The sequence below is a fragment of the Ixodes scapularis genome, unplaced genomic scaffold, assembly GCF_016920785.2.
Source record: "Ixodes scapularis isolate PalLabHiFi unplaced genomic scaffold, ASM1692078v2 PGA_scaffold13__105_contigs__length_92229423, whole genome shotgun sequence".
NCBI lineage: Eukaryota > Metazoa > Arthropoda > Arachnida > Ixodida > Ixodidae > Ixodes > Ixodes scapularis.
This window is the reverse complement of record NW_024609839.1, coordinates 73,612,313-73,629,326: the sequence shown is the minus strand read 5'-3', so window position 1 is coordinate 73,629,326 and position 17,014 is coordinate 73,612,313. Positions and strand designations below refer to the sequence as shown.

General features: G+C 44.5%; 1 protein-coding gene across 1 annotated transcript in view; it reads left to right on the top strand.

Moving 5' to 3' along the window:
- LOC8051014 (phospholipid-transporting ATPase VB) overlaps positions 1-15,848 on the top strand; it is a 91,759-nt gene extending 75,911 nt beyond the window's left edge. Inside the window, exons 16-22 of the mRNA XM_042289952.1 lie at positions 2,336-2,390; positions 3,164-3,366; positions 4,057-4,257; positions 7,759-7,839; positions 8,496-8,600; positions 11,433-11,620; positions 13,270-15,848. Coding sequence (XP_042145886.1) covers positions 2,336-2,390; positions 3,164-3,366; positions 4,057-4,257; positions 7,759-7,839; positions 8,496-8,600; positions 11,433-11,620; positions 13,270-13,588 — 1,152 coding nt within the window. The 3' untranslated portion in view covers positions 13,589-15,848. The remainder of the gene's footprint in view (positions 1-2,335; positions 2,391-3,163; positions 3,367-4,056; positions 4,258-7,758; positions 7,840-8,495; positions 8,601-11,432; positions 11,621-13,269) is intronic.
- The last annotated feature ends 1,166 nt before the right edge of the window (positions 15,849-17,014 follow it).

Below are 17,014 nucleotides of genomic sequence, written 5' to 3'. Positions count from 1 at the left end.
AATGTTTCCAACCTACACAGCACTCTTGACCGCACAGTTTACTTGCCCCCTTGCGCCCACAGTGTGCTTGCGCCTTTGCTTTACATCACGCTCGCAAGACGATAATCGGTCTTCTCCTAGATGGCACTGCCCGTGCGGTCGCGCGGTCGCGCCATCACGTCGCTCCCCCGCTGAAGTTGGCTCCCGCGCTACCCGCGGTACAGTGGACTATGATGATCAGTGAATGTCAGTGGTGATGCTGTTATGCCGTGTTTACTTTTTGCTCGGCATTTTCTGGCCAGCCTCGCGAAATCCGCTTTGCCGCATGCCTCGCCGGCGCTACCGGCGCCGCATCCTCGGGCAGCCTAGGAACGTTGGAAGGCCTGTCCCCGTGAAGTAACCTATCAAGCGCTCGCGTTTGCGCATAATTTTTTTTTTTTTAAACCACAATTTTTTTGCGAATTTGTTTTTTAGAGTTAATTTATTTATTGCCTTCTACGGCAATGTCGCTTCGTTATATTGAAATAGCAGCAAAATAGACTTCGTTATATAGGGACTAAAAATACATGGGGTCTATGGGCAAGAAATTATGAAAAATAAAATACTTCGTTAAATCGAGGATTTCGTTACATTGAAGTTCGTTATATCGAGGTTCGACTGTATTCCTAATTATTTTCAAACAAATCACAGTGCTCACGTGAAACGTGACGTCACACATGGAATGAAAGTGATTAAAACATGACATATAATGCAAATTAAAGGTTGCTGCATGTCTCAGATGATTTCACTTTAATAAAGTGATCAGGGTTCTCCCCAGGAATTTCTGAAGGGTAGACATTACCAAGGGGGGGGGGGGGGGGGGTTTTAGTTTGTCACATTTGTTTATTAGTTTCTCCCCCCCCTCCGGGCACTGCTGGCGGCGCGCCAATGAAATAGAAAAAGAAAAAAAACGCTGAGCGTGCCCGCGCCCTTTGTTTGAAGCAGTGTAGCAGTGGCGGCAGTCAGCGATGCGATAGCGAACGATAACATAGCGGTGCGCGGACCTGCTGAGTACGACGGCGACGGTCTGCAGCCATGTGCGCAGGCGAAATCGCATCGTCACCCCGACATGAAAAACAGAATACGAGCTGTGGGCGGTCAGTCGGAGCGGTGCGTAGCAAAGCCACTGCCACCCACCGTGGGGAGAACCCTTAAAGCAGTGCATTTTCCTTCAAGAAAAAATTTGAAGAATTTTAGGCGGGATTCAAACCCAAGACCCTTCCGTTGCGAGCCAGAGACGCTACCAACTAGGCCACACAGACACGCTTGCACAGCTGGGGAACGAGGGGGGTTTATATGCTTAGCTGTTGCATTCCACTCTTAAATGCATCTTGTTTACTCTCTTGTAACATCTCTGGCACGATTTGCTATTTTTTTTTTTTTTTTAGAACACCAAAAGGTGCTTGTTTCTAGTAATTGTAGGGCCCTGGCCAATTGTGACCTCGGCAGAAATGTTGTTACTTAGCCAAGATGGGAAGTAAGCAAACATTGCTGACAGGGAAGGACAGTCATCTTTAGGTCATTGCACCTCCCTGGAATCACAATTCACAAGTTTCGCAAATCACAAAATCTAGAACCAGAATTTTTTCAGCTTTTTTTTATTGCACACCGAAAGTTAGCTTGTTCCTTATTTTCACTGATTTTATTTTGATTTTAGGTGGGCTATCTCTTGGGATATTATGGCAATCTCTTTTCAAAAAGAGTGCCTGACGATTTTATATCAAATGAGCCATTTGCAGTTTAGCTGACGTTCAACATAGCCATTGGGCAGGGGGAAAATTTCTAGTATGCATTTTATTGCTAAGCATGGTTGTGTTACGTAGAGATAATTTCTTTTTTATAATAATAATTGGGGTTGTGGGGATATTTATACAGCGTGTAGTTGGTCAGCCATTAAAGTTGCGACGAGTCACACGCTGTAGATGAGCAATTTAGCCAGTGCGGTACAACCGCTAGCCTGGGTTCTTTAACGTGCACCACGCAGTAGTGATACACGACCGCATGCCGGTACGATGCTCATCCATATCGAAACGGGCAGGGGTGGGGCTCGAACCCAGGATCCCTGGGTTCTGCAGCGCGAGCTTTCGCTCCACGCGCGTCGAGCTGGGTGTGCGCTTTAGCCCACTCGGCCACCGATCCCCCCTTCTTTTTTATATGCCTGCCATTACTTTGTGTTTTAGTGTGCTAGCATCTCCTAGAATATGCTCAATATTTTCTTACGCAATACCCGGGCATATTTCACCCTCTTTAATTAAGTGCACGACTGCTCACTCGCTCAACTCTGCTCTCGTGCCAAATGGAAACCTCTCTCTTGCAGGCGTCGGTTGTGAAGCTCGTGAAGGACCGACTGAATGTGCTCACTCTTGCCATCGGTGAGCACCTCGCAAGAACTTCTTTCATCTCATTTCTCTTCATTATTATTTACAGCTAGGAAAAGAGAAAGCTTGCTAATCAGTCTTAACAAGGCTGTTCTTGTTTTAAACTTATCGCCCCCTACCTTCAGTTAAACTTATCGCCCCCTACCTTGTGGTTGGGGATGAGCACTTGCTCTCTTCATAGGCATACTTTGTGCACAACAGCCAACCCTGGTGTTCTGAGCAAAGCCAACGAGGAGTGCAAGTTTTTCTGCTTCTTTCGTAGGGGTTGTAGGGACGTCAGAACGCCAAGCTCTCTGGCTCTGATTGAAGCATAGTGGATAGACTTCAAGGCAGCTTGCTTTGAGGTCTATCCATTATCCTTTGTTCAGAGCCAATGAGAGCTCGGCATTCTGATGTCGCCACATCCCCTACAAAAGAAGCAGACAAACTTGTGCTCCGCACATTCATAAGCCCTTGCTTTGGTATGAATGGATGCCAGCGTTTCATCGTAGGTTGTCGTTTGAGATTCCTAGATTCCCATTCGGGCTTCTCGTAAGGCGATCTGCTTGCGGAAGCGACGCGTGGCTGGCGTTTACGTCGTGTCGGCTGCCATTGCGGTGGCTTTGTCGCTACACGTATAACTTCCGCAGCGAACGTTTTGCGCCATCAAATTCCTTTTTCCTCAGCAAAAACAAGCAGGAACGACCACTCACGCGGTGCGATTATGAAACGTGCAAGGCCTTGAATTGTTGGAACGTCAACAACGCGACTCTGTTCCTTTTTCACAGGGGACGGGGCGAACGACGTGAGCATGATTCAGGCGGCAGACATTGGCGTGGGCATCAGCGGCCAGGAAGGGATGCAGGCCGTCATGGCCAGCGACTTTGCGCTTGCGCGATTCCGGTACCTCGAGCGGCTACTTCTGGTGCACGGACACTGGTGCTACGACAGGCTGGCACGTGCCGTGGTCTACTTCTTCTACAAGAACGCCGTGAGTAGGCTCGCACCCCTCTGACAGACGACACCGATTTCTACGTGGCTTAGCTTTCTTACTTGATGCAGATACCGGGACAGCGAGCAGAATATGAGCTGTTGTGCAAAAAGGCTCGATGATGATGTGTGAAAGGTTGTAAGCGTTACTTTTGGTTCATTTGTTTGTTTGTCTGTTTGAAGCGGCTCAACAGTGACGTGGAAGAGGTCGTAGCAATTGTGTTTGTTATGATTATTTTGCTGCAGTGCTTTCGTGACAACTTACTTCTAAACGGTTGCTGTTTTTTGTTTTGTTTTTTTGCACAAGGATTATATAGCATTTGAAGTTCATTTTCTTTGTACTACAGTGCTTTTTGAACATGTGTGGCAAACACATTCCTTTGTAGCCCATTGCCCTGTTAAAAAGTTGCCTTAATTCTTTAATGCGAGTTTTTTTTTTCTTGCCATTGTAGTGAAATTATTGTCCCGCGTTTTGAAATTGGCTTTTTATTTTCTCAGAAACGAATAGACCGCAGGAACTAGTGACCGACTTTGCTTGTTCAAAATGTGCTAAAGGAAACTTAGCTTTGCGGTAAAACGTCAAAATTTCTCTCTGAAGCTGTAAAGCGGTAGAAAAGGGGGCACTTGACCTGAGGTCTCACTGCAAGTGCAAGTACGACTTTTTTCAAACTCTGTGCTTTTCTGTCTGCAGGCGTTCATCTTCATCCTGTTCTGGTACCAGCTGTACTGCGGCTTCACGGGAGCAGTGATGATTGACCAACTGTACCTGATGCTGTACAATGTGCTCTTCACATCGCTGCCCCCGCTCATCTTGGGCATCTATGACCAGGACTGCCCGGCGCACCTCCTGCTCAAGAGGCCCGCACTCTACGCGCCCGGACGGCGGTCAAAGGTACCGGTACTTCACCCACCAGAGGTGGTCCAGCATCCATAACCCCTGGGGCTTCAAAAGCACCGTGCTGCAGGTCTATTTCAGAAGCTGGTTTGAGTTTTGCAATTTCGGTATGCACCTTTTCAAGAAACGCATGGCTCCAGGGACCAGAAAACTTTTTTCAAGCCCGTTCTTTGGGTTTAAGACTAGTCTGTCACCCGCATCGCTGCTAACCCTAACCAAGTGGACTGTTGATTTCGACGAGCGCAGCGTGCGTACGTGCAATTTCACACTCCTGGCGGCTCGATTCTTGATTTTTCCCAATGTTTTTGCATTTTATGGTGTACATGTTTTCTCGGGGACATCGAGAGAGCATTGTACCACATTTGAAACTAAAAACGTCTTAAGCTATTTTCGTTAAGTGCATGCGCAATAGAATGAATGCGACTGGAATGTTTATCTTATTTTACTACGAGTTTTGACAGCACCACCTGCTCAGCCACGTCGATCGACAAAGCGCCTAGCTGTCGAAAATGATTTACAGCAGGAGATAGCTGAAAGGCATGAAGTTAGTGAGTGTCAACATTCAAACTTTAAATTGTATGTACCCCACGGCACAGCCTTATCTGAAAAGGGTTTCTTTGAGGAAGACCGAATAACGCACAGTACATCCGTGCACATTGTCAACGACTGTCACTTCTCGACAATTGGACAGAATCAAAGAAGACTTTGTTTATGGAAACGTTCTGGAGAGAGCTTCTTTTTTTCAACGCACCGATGCAAAGGAACGAACTCGACTGATCCGTTCCCCAAACAGCTTTTTTTTGACAGACTAAAAAGGACTTCCAGGGATTATGGACCTTAACATTTCTAGATGTAGGTCTATGAGAGTGTCTCATCAAAATAGTGCTTGTCCCCCCTACTGCATTAACCATTCCACCCTCCTTTCTGTTTCCTCTGATAAATACCTCTGTGATCATATTGACAATGACCTTCTCTGGAATACCCATGTTGAATATGTCACTAACAATGCTAGTCTCTTACTAGGCTATCTCAAAAGAAATTTTTTGCTTGCTCCTGTTTCTTTAAAGTTAATTTTGTATAAAACTCTAATCCATACTAAACTAGAATATGCAGCCTCTATCTGGGCCCTGGACTCACCCTTGCATCATCTCTTGAGTCGGTTCAAAATCTTTCTGCTCGTTTTATTCTTTCTAACTATCACCGCACAGCCAGTGTCACCTCTATGAAAGCATGTCTCATTCTCTAGCCTCTCTTCTCGCAGAAGAATATATATTGTTTATGTTAATTTCACAAGATTTATCACTATATCCCGGCGCTTCATCGAACTTCATCTTTAGAACCATCTTACATATCATTGCGCATAGATCACTCACAAGAAGTAGGCATCCCCCATTGTAGCACCTCTATTTTTGATTCTTCTTTTCTCCCCCAGGCATTCATTGATTGGAATCGCCTTCCCGCATCAATAGTCTCAATAACTGATGGCGCTGATTTTAGAACTGCAATTACAATTTTTTTAAATAATGTTCTTCAGCAACGTTCTTTTTTTTTCTTAATTCTTGTATTGATGTAGTTTTTGGCTTGTTCACTGATATTAATGTATTTTCGCCTTGTTTGCGTTATGTTCTTGTATTTTTGAGTAACTAATTCAGTCCTCTCTGTAATGCCTTCGGGCCCTGAGAGTAAATAAATGAAATAAAATGAAATCTCCTGAAGTGGGGAGAACAGTCGTCATTGCTCGCAAAATCGCGTAGAGGGCAGTTCAATCTTGTTCTTTTCCTTCATTTCCCATGAATGCCGAGAGGTGTATGCAGCGTGCAAATAAAAAATAAAAGTAGAAAGTTTCAAGGGAGGTCGGAAAACTTAGAATGCAGTGCCGCAAAGCATGCGTAGAGAATTATGCTGAGTAGGTTTCGGCAGTTCAAGAGAGAGGCAGAACATTTCTAGCTGATAGAGGATGCGACAGTCGCACCAGCTGCATTATCGTCAGCAACGTGGCGGCAGCCTAGGGAGCGGTTTTTGGAAAGGTGTATAGCCTTTGCCCTTGGCTTTAGTTGACCTGACCTTGGACCTGTTTGGGATACTGACATGGTAATAGTAGTAATATACTTCATTATTCTATGTCTCAGAACAACCAAAGGCACATATGTAGGTACTATGTGATCAACACAGATAGGAAAGCGATTTAGTTATGACATGTAAAGCAAAGTTTTAGGTTCGCATTTAAAAGAGACACAATTGGGTAGAGGGTAAAAAGATATTTGGTGAAATGGCATTGAAAGACACTTGCATTTGGGCGATTTTTCTATTCTCACATTTTCTTCTGAGATCCAAGATAAAACAAGTGGGAGTGCCTGCTGTTATGTAGAGGCACGTTAACAGACATAGCAAGGTGCTATTATTTCGCCATGAAGTATTGTATGCAACAGTAGAACATCTCGTGCAACTCTCTGCCTTGATTACGTCATTAAACTTGCTTTTCTTCAATTTTGGTGTCTGATTCTTTATGCCTGGTCTCTGTTTCCAACATTTGGTTTAAGCATGATTCTAGTCTTAAATGCCAAGCTTGTCTTTTATATTAGATTCGCTGCCTTATACAGTTTACGCTCATTATAACAGACCTGGTTATAACAGACATTTGGATATAACATGCAGATTTGTCAAGTTCGGTTGGTTTTGATCTACATACTATTGACTGAACTTCATATCTGCATACAACATACTCCTCTTACAACAGACCGAAATCTTGGTCAAGACCAAGGTCTGTTATAACGAGCTTAGACTGTACCATATTTTTTGCTGTGCAGTCCACGGACTATACATGTTTAAAAATTGCAATTCTACCCAGTGCAGGCTATCTATGGGTGTGAACTATACAAGGATTTGTTTTTTCTAGATCGTTCAATGTTACAAGACGTGAAGGATTTTATGAATAACAGGGTATATTATTGTTGATTTATGTCTGAAACAAGCTTCCTTGTGAGCTAATACAGCAGGCATTTGTCAAGGTGTGCTGTGTATGATAATTTTTACATTGGGACTAGGCACTAAGTGCAGACTTTGCACAGCATGCGCACAGCATGCGCACTATGCACCAGGTCCAGCCTATCTAAGCAATATCTTATTTTGATCCCATATTTTCTCCTGCGGACTATGCACCGGGTGCGGACTATATTCCAGAAAATATAATAATTTGTCTTCAGCATTTTTGTTAAAATTTGATTAACCGATTTTCTGCACTCCAGCTTGTCTTTAGGAATGTTTTCTTCACTGAGTTCAGCGAAAAAGTTTAGCCCTGTGGTTGAACCTTGAACTTTACGCTAGGTTTCATATCTTCTGTGTATCGCATTTTTAATGCGGCGTGGTTTTTGAGAACTTTTCTTTGCACCTTTTAGATCCATGCTTAAATCTCTTTCTTCACCTGCAGCTTTTCATTTTTTTTTTTTTGCGTCTCATATTTGATTTGTGACGAACATCTTGTGTTTCTCCCTTGTGCAGACATACACAAAGTACTCGTTCTGGGTCAACATGCTGGACGCTCTCTACCAGAGCATCATCATCTACTTCGTGCCATTTCTGGTGAGGAACCCTTTTGCACTTTTTCGAGCTGTCGTGTCCCTGGGAAAGATACCGTACCTTCTGTTCACCTCTTTTAGCAACCAATTCCCCTCGTCTTGTCAAACTTATTTCTAAAACCATCTTTTTTGTTTTATGTTTTTCCATCTTTCTCTCGCTTGCTCCCTTGGCCTTCTTTCGCAACTAGTTCTCGTGGCAGGTTCCTAGTGATGCAACAGGTGATTGTCTTCTTGCCGCCATCCCCTCTTTGAGGCTTCCGGTAGAGTCACCGAGTAATCTCTAGGATGCCGCATCTTCTTGTGTCAACTGAAGCCAGATAAAACCGCCCGATCGGCTGCTGGTGATCGCAATGGTGCCAGCGTAGGCCGACGAGACGCCACAAAAAGGGTCCGGAAAAATAGCCACCTGCATGTAACGACCTGAAGCTTTTCCCTGTCACAGTCACAGATACTCCGGAGCACTGCTTTGGAGTGTCTGCGGTATGTGACTGCTCAGTGACTTAGGCTTCCAACCAACTAGTAGTGTTCTTGCTTGCATGTTTAGATGGGTTCGTGCTTTTGCTCGAAGTTTCCCCTCCCCCATATATCCCCTCGCCCTTTTACTTACCTCGCTCGCCCGTCCTCTTTTCCCTTGCCCCTTTCTGCCCGTGCGACACGAAGGTCTACTACGACAGCGACGTGGACATCTGGGAGTTTGGGACCACCATCTGCACAGCCTGCTTCTTCGTCCAGATGCTTCATGTGGCTATTGAGTGCAAGTCATGGGTAAGGAGCGCTTCATTTCTTACATTGCTAGCTGTTATGGGCTCTTTCCACCTCTGGGAAAGACGTCTGTTAATAATGTTGTAGCCGTTGATGTTGTTGTCGATGTTGTAGTTGTAGGGTCACAGGGTGTCCGTCGTCGATGTTGCCAAATCCTTGCAAAAGACCGCCCACCGCTCGAGGGTATTGAACCCGGGTCCGCTGCGTGCGAAGCAGAGGGCAGAGCTACGCCACATCTATAACAATTCATCTTATTGTAGGGTTTTGTAGCGTGAGCTACACTGGCCGAGGTTGAGCAGTTTCGCGTGTCTCGCATAATGAGCCGTGCTCCGTGCTGCGCACGCGCGAGGAGCAGTGACGTCACACGGCGCAGAGCTGGCGCGCCGGAGCAGCCGCCGCCGTGCACTCTGCCGCCGCCGCGTGTGCCTGGCCGGCAGGCATGGGCAGTATTTCAAATACAAGTATTTGAAATACGTATTTTAAATACTTTGTGTATTTTGCCTTTGTATTTAATTACAAATTGGGTAATGTATTTCACGTGTGTATTTAAATACTAAAACGTGGGTTATTTCCAATACAATTGTAATTAAATACAATTTTGCGGGCGAAAATACATCTTGTTTTTATGCATGTGGTTATAAGATATAGTCTCCATTCTTCGTTCGGCCATGGGGCTTTTTTCTTTTTCTCCTCCAGCTTTATTTTAAAGGCACCCTCCAGAGCAGGAAGAAAACAATGTTCTGCACCAAATGCAGTGTCTCTCAATCAAGCACAAGCGTTTAGTGACTTTGTGATTACGGTGCTAGTCCAGGGCAGACTGGTTAAATAAGTGCCTTTAACAACTTTTGATGTTTTCCAGCCTGATTTACCTCCATATTTTTGCCTGGAACATTCTAAATGCACGGGTCGTCCAGATTTTCGTAACTGGTGCGAGTAGCAGCAATAAAAAATTCTCCAGCTAGTGATGCGCGTCTTGGTCGTTTCGGTTCTTTGTTGGTCTATACCAAAATGTGATCGACAAAAAGCTGCTTGAAGCTCTGTACTTATTTCACCTATTACGTCTAAGCTGATTACATTTTTTTATGATTATATTTCTATTACGTTACTAGAGCCTCGCACACCAACTCCCGAGTGTGCGATGCAAAATTAAGATGAGATACCCAGAAACCCGTTGCAGGTGCCCTGAAGTGGCTGATGCAAATTTTGAGGAATGTATTTGGAGAAGTATTTGGAGGAGGCCGAAGACATTGGGATGTATTTGTATCTTGTACTTAAATGCTTTTTTGAAAATGTAATTAGATTTGTAATTAAATACATTTTTGACGCAGTATTTTGTATTTGTATTTCGATACATATTTGCATGTATTTTGCCCATCCCTGCTGGCCAGTCTGCGCATTCCAGAGGAGTGACGTCATAGCCGCGGCAGACGCACTGGCATCGCCGCGTGCCCAGCTGTGCACCTCCGTTGCGCAGTAGCCAAGTCTGACGCTGCACCGGAGCCGCTGGATAGTGTTTCTCATTTGTGCCCATAAGTTCATGCTACGTATATCCTGGCATAGCCGAGCTAAGCCACCGCAATTTTTTTGTAGTATGTGACAACCACTGCAAGTGGTCGTCGCATACTACTAAAGAAATAGAATGCCGTCATAGCACTGTCAGTGCCTAGAGCTCGTTCTGGGAGGCGCATTTTCCTGCGCTCCTGCGCTCCGGAACAAAAAAAGAAGCAAAAGCAGTCTGAACAATATGGTTGGATGTCTGTTTTGTTTCTAATGTTTCTGTTCACGCACCCCATGGCGCGTGAACGCGGCACTGATTTCCAACAACTTAGCTGTGACTGTACTGTAGATTAACACAGGACTGCTCATTTTTTTTCTCTCTCTTTCACGTGCGTGTCGGTATCCTTCGTAGAGTTTGTCTTATTAGCTTTAGTCAAGTATTAGTCTTGCTCTTGCTACCACCAGTGATTACACTAGAACCTGTCTGTGCTTCGTCTCACCTTACGACGAACCGCAGCAGACACCTCACGCCATTGGAGCCAATCTAATTTCATGCGATTATGTCATTTCAATTACTGTGTATTATGGTGACATCATTTCTGTTACTGTATATTATGATAATGTATTTTCTCAACCTTTACCCACTCCTGCTTTGGCCAGTCGACGTCTAGCAGTACAAAATAAATTTTAAACGAAGTGTGAGTGTCACGTGTTTTTTGGAAAGGAAGCAGTGATGCGCAAACCACGTAGTCACATGATGCACCCACAGCACTAGATTGGTGATTGGTCGGGATGGCTTGTAGCGTCATCTGCAGTCCATCGGTGAAACAAAGTATAGAGTAGACAGTTATTTGCAAAGAATCCTCAGTCGATTAGTATGCCTCAAATTCCTCCAACAGTGTTACGAGCATGTTTCAACTCTGCTTCACTGTCAATTCCTTTGCGATGTCAGTTTTAGCCGTAGAGGGGCTGCATTGGTAGTTTTCTTAGCGTTTTCTCAAGTTTGCTACGATAGCTATGCAGTGTTCATATCTCCGACAACAATAAATACTGAATCGATTCGAGTGTGTTATCCATAGAGCACTTCAGTTTAAAAGAAATGAAAATGCAAAGGACAAGGACAGACAGCCATTGTCTTTTGAAAAAGAGTAATCGTCTGTCCTTTCCTTCATGTTTTTCCTCTTTCATACTAAAGTATGAAAATGAATTCTGCCTTTACAACTCGATATTGTGCCTAAATTTTCATTTCAAAGGCTTACGAAGCCTATGAATTCTCGCTCGACGCACGCCGTCCGCGTTGCACATTTAACCGACGCCAGTGCCTTTCTTTTTCATCAGACGCTGATGCACGGGATGTCGATAGTGGCGAGCTTCTTCGTCTACTTTGGGTTTGCGTTGATGTACAACGGCCTTTGCTACGACTCGCCGTCGCTGCAGAACCCCTTCTGGGTGATGCAGCACGCCATGCTGACTGCCCAGTTCTGGCTTTGCCTCCTGCTCATTCCAGTCATCTGCTGTCTGCCCAGGTGACTCCTCATTTATTCACGCTTTCAGCAAGTGGTTTACCAGCTGAGTCCCAGTCTTCTTAGTCACTTTTATCAATGCTCTGCCAGTCTTGGCTTTCCTGTATTCCTTCATTTAACTGCAAGGGGCAATTTTATTATTTTAGCATCTGAAACTGTCTGGTTTTTATTCAACTTTTTAGCAGATGGCATAAATGCTAATTTCTAACAAAAAAATTTTTTCACACTCTCGCTTAATGGTTGTTGTCTTATAAGAAATATATTCATCTAGTCTCCAGTAACAGTAAATTTATTGAGACATTACTAAGTGCTTCTGAGCACATCTTGAAAGCCCATGTCTCTTACTTTGGAAAGTAGTAACCTTGGATTCCTTAAACAGGTATCAGTTTTAACGAGAATGTTACTTGTATGTCAAGCACCAGACTTGTTAAAATGTCTTTAATGCTTGACAGCCATGCAGGATTCATAATACAGTGTAGACCGCATATAACGTATGTCGCGGGAGTCGCAAAAATCCACACTATAAGTGGTACCGCGCTATAACCGAAACATCAATTTTTCAGGCCAAAATACATGCCATGAGACAACTTACCTTTGTAAAAGAAATTGTTTTATGTTAGATGAAAAATAAAGCTGAGTTTGAGGAAAGTCTTTATTTCACCAGACTAGTACAGTTCTGTCTCAAGTGTGTCACACATTTTGAAAACAATGAGCGGCTTTTGCCTGGCGCAGCCTGTTAACGGCGTCACGGGTTGCGGACGGACGTTGCGAGCGTTCAGGATTGCTAACCCTAATCACTTTTCTCCGGTGATGAAAACGCGTGAAAATTCGCGTCCTTCATACGGTACGCACCAGTAATACCTTCAACTTGAGCACACGCATGAAATGCGCCAAATAAAAAATCCGGGCGATGTTCGAGGACGCAAATGCTTAGAAATCACCACTGTAGTCAAAGTAAAGAAACACGACGACACGAGCGTTTCTGCCGTCTTGAGAGTGCCACCACGACATCGCCGCACGAGTAGGTGGATCTTTCCTTCTAGTATGTGCACGCACAAGAACGACACGTGCGTGCGTCCCTCCATCGCTATGGCAACTGAAGCCTCTCTCTTTGCTTCTCTTCGCTTCCTCGAGCAACCTCCTTTCCCCGCGAGTGGCGTTATTGAGTGTCGCCGGTCGTTCCAGAAACCGCACTATAACCGGTATTTCCCTTCGCACGCCTGCATTTTAAGCGGTATGTAATTACATGGAGTTCTATGGGAGGCGAACCGGTGGTTAAAAAAAAACGTGTTATACCCGGTCCTGCACTATAAGCGGTTACGTTGTAAGTGGTCTATACTGTACATTACCTTAGATTCTGACCACAATTAGTACTTAAAGATAGGGAAAAGAATCACTCATCTGGATTGATTGATTGATCGAAAATAGGTTTTAAATTCAGAAATACTTAGTATGATCGCTACTGGCTCATGAGCTTCTAGTGAAAGGAATATGATATGAGGGATACGTCACTAAAGAAGAATGCACTAAATGTTTTGAAGGCCTGCTTCACATGCAAAGTCGTGAAGGGCGTCCAAGACGGCTTTGCATTGTTTTCGGATCCTCTTTTCAAGAGATCTGTTAATCATCCGACATCACTTCGTCCCCTGCAGGTTCGTGGTTCGCGCCCTGCAGACAAGCCTGACGCCGGGCGACGTCGTGCTCACGCTGATAGAAGAGCGCACGCGGAAGAGGACACGGGACTCCACACGGTCGGTGTCGTGGTCCCGCGGATCCAGAAACGTAGCCGTCGTCTTCCGCTCGGCCTGCCACACCCCCGGAGACGACTTCTCGTCGTTCGCGTCCTCTGCCCCGAGTCCGTCGGTGCTGTCTTCACTGGGACTGCCTTCGCCAGGACTGACTTCATCGTACTGCCTTTCGCAGCGGCCCTCTTCGTCGCTGGAAGACGTCACGGTGTCCCTGCCCACGTAGCCTCCTCTTGTGACGGAGCGCTTAAAACTTTTTTGTAGTGAATTTGTTGCCGCCGGACTTGTGAATCTGCGGTGCTAGGACGAGAGGTCAACCCCACCATTCGTGCTCGGTTTTCGTTCATTGTGGATGAGAAGACGTGGATGACAGCGTTTATGGCATTTGACATGCTCGGGCCTGGACTTACAAATGTACGAGCAGACATGCTTTTTTTGGGAGATTTGTTTCAACTTCCAAATCTGGATGCCTGAACTGCTGTGTCGCCATCATTTTCGTTGCCCGCTTTGTGGAGATAAATTTAAGGGGATGTTGCGGATGCACTAGGACTTTTTTTTTTTATACGAACAAGCTTGAGGGGGGCTGATCGTTTGTTTCTGAGCCGTGCCTCTTAACTTTGCTGCAAGTTTCCCACACGCAGTTCACACGTTTCGAGCTAAGTCGAATCGTCGGGCCCCTTGGTCCTTCAATCTCCGGTGCCTTTCTGAAGCCTTGAACAGGGTAAACTAAATTTCGAGCTTTTACACAGACCATTTTACAGTGACCTTTTACACTGCCTCGGAGAAAGAGAGCATTCTGAGTTCTTACTTTCTTGCTTTTCTGTCAGTTGCATTGCTATTACGGTCCGACCCTACCAAACTGACCGTTGACCAACTGTTCCCGTGAACGTGATGGGAACATCTTCCTAAAAGGAGTCTGTGTCACGGCGAGAAACGCAAGTAAAGATTTTTGAAGTGCAGCACGGTTGCCAGCAACGCCTGTGACGGGTTTGATAAACTTTCTGTTTGGGCGGGGCAGAGCTATTAGTAACGCTGGATTACCGTGTGCACAGCAAACATGAATTACTAGTGGGGATGCTCGATGGCGACCTATTGAGAACCGACTTTGGATCGTGGTCTGGAAGAGGATCTTGGATGGAACCAGGGATGCAATCTACTTTCATCACGGCATCCCGTTGCAAGTTTCGCTCTGCCATACAGTGCTTCAAGTGCTGGCAGTTGCTCAAGCAGCAACTTTCCGTCCTTTGAGAAAGGTGTGTTCACATCACCAATGTGCATTATGGACCTCTACGTTCGTGTGCGGCGCACGAGCCGTGCTTTTGTACAAGGAAAACTGCCAGTTTGTCGCACGACCAGGTGCTTTCGTGGTTGCCCACGGCCATACTAGTCACTTTTTTTCTTTTCTTCGGTGTTCGGAGCATTCACCACTGCTGAATCCTATGCAAAATGCCAATCTGTGTCGTGTCCTGCGCATCGGAGGTGCTGATACTTGCACCGGCTCTTGTCCATGCCATGTTGTGTTTTTAACATGTTTGTTCTTGCTCTGTTTAGTTTTTTATTTACGAATGCAAATGGACTTTTGGTTTTTGCATGATTTTGGTACAGACACTGAGTTGGAACATTTGTAGCGTTCAAAGGGGGCCAAGCTGAGCAGAGAGGTGGGCAAGGTTCCTGCCATCTGCAGACGATCAAACGGTTTTGCACATTCGCATACTTAAGTTGTTTTTGTCGTTTTTTTTTTCTTGCCAAAGGTTTCGCTGGCCGATTGTTTCTTTTGTGTTTTTTCTTTGAGTGACTTTTTTTTTTTTGGTTGTGGGGAGGACTTTTGTTTCTGGGCTTAGTCACTTCTATATATTGTGACTCGTTTACGATTCTTTGAAAATGCCCGTGATTTTTTCGAGTCACCTTTGATCTTGCCGAGTCACTCTTGGTTCTGCTCAGGGAGATGAATTTCATGTGTCCCCAATACGCCATGCTTCTAACCTCTGCTAATTTAAAACATTCTTCCTTGTCTGTTATTGTTTGTGATGCGTATTGACTAGGCATTGCGAGACTGGCTTTTTTTTTTACATGCGGTGTATATTTATGGGAATGTGGGAGCTTGTATAAGTGTGGGTCGGACATTTTTTTTCTTCCAAACGGTGTACACACTTGTAAATAGTATACATATCTTATGTACATATTTGCATTGCTGGCATGAGTCAGCAGTGGTTGTAAATCTTTGTGAAATGGTTCAAATTTGTGGGGGGATGGTGCTTTTTGTGTTTGTGTTCTTCTGACGAGAATGAAACTGTGCTTGGCCATGAGATGCCATTGTGATAAATCACTTTTTTTGTGTCGTACGAATGGAGATCCAAGTAGGTATGTCTCTTCAACTTTGTGTCCATGCTGTTGGTGCTTATCGACTTGTCTAAATTTGCAAGGACCAGTAGTTTTTGTTGTTTTTTTTAATGCAGAATAAACTAAAGAAGTGCATTATTGAAAAATGTATAATGTCTATCTTACATACCTCTAACTGAACACAAAAATATTATGGCAAAAATACGCCAAGGCCCAGTGTCGTCACAAGAAAAATAAATACACCAACTTTACATAAGCGAAAAAAAAAACAAAAAAAACATGGATTAAACCTTTTTTTGTTTTGCACTGTACCTGTTTTTTTTTCTTTCTTTTCTGATAAGAAAAGAAAACTTTCCCACACTAGGTGTACTTCGTCCATGTCTTACTCCTATTAAAAATGGTAAGTCGATAGTTCCCAAACAAATAGGACTCTGTGCTGACTAACATAACTATATGCATGTAAGTTTATATATTACATAAAAATATACTTTTCATATTTTGTAATGTTTTAGAAGAAGGCTGTGGCTAGGGTTCTGTCCAGATGAAACAATAGTCGCCACTAGAGTTTCATCCAGACGGAAAGTTACCAAACCTTGTAGGGTTCCATCCCGAGGGAATTATAACCGCTGCTAAAGTTCCGTCCAGACGAAAGAGAAACGCGCCACTGAAGCTCCGTCCAGCATGCACAAGGATTTATCCCTATGCTCCTACCCTGACCCATTAATGGAGTAACAATTGGCAATGTTCCTATGTTATTTTTAATGTAGTCTTCTTCAAGTAAAATGCACTTGTTCCAGCAATCCTATAACATTTCTACTCCTTCCTGGAAAAAAGCTTGTCCAACCTCTGCAAACTGCACATCTCTGGCTTATATTACGTCATGTACCGATTAAAATTCGCCTCCCATGCAGGCTTGTCTCTTTCTTTTTTTCTAAAAGTAGTTACTGGGAGCCAGATACAGTGAATGTGGCAGATACCATTTTCAAAGCTCTATTTGGGAATGGCAACCATTGTAATGCAAGACCTGAGGCTGGGTGCATCGTTGTAATGAAGAAGCACTCCCTGTCTTAACTTTCCACAATGTTTCTCCTTGATTGCAGCGCATAAATTTGTAATGGGATCTTTTAATAAAAACCTGGTATTATGGCGCCACCTTGTAAGTAACTGCAAAAAAAAAACACCTTTGGTGTCCCAACAAATTGATTGAGAGCTTGTTATTGTTACTCTAGCTTGGACGAAAAGGAACAATATATCCTCTACTGGGCCCTGGGGACGGAACCAAAGGGGCTCTACGAGGCTTGCTGCCCTTCCA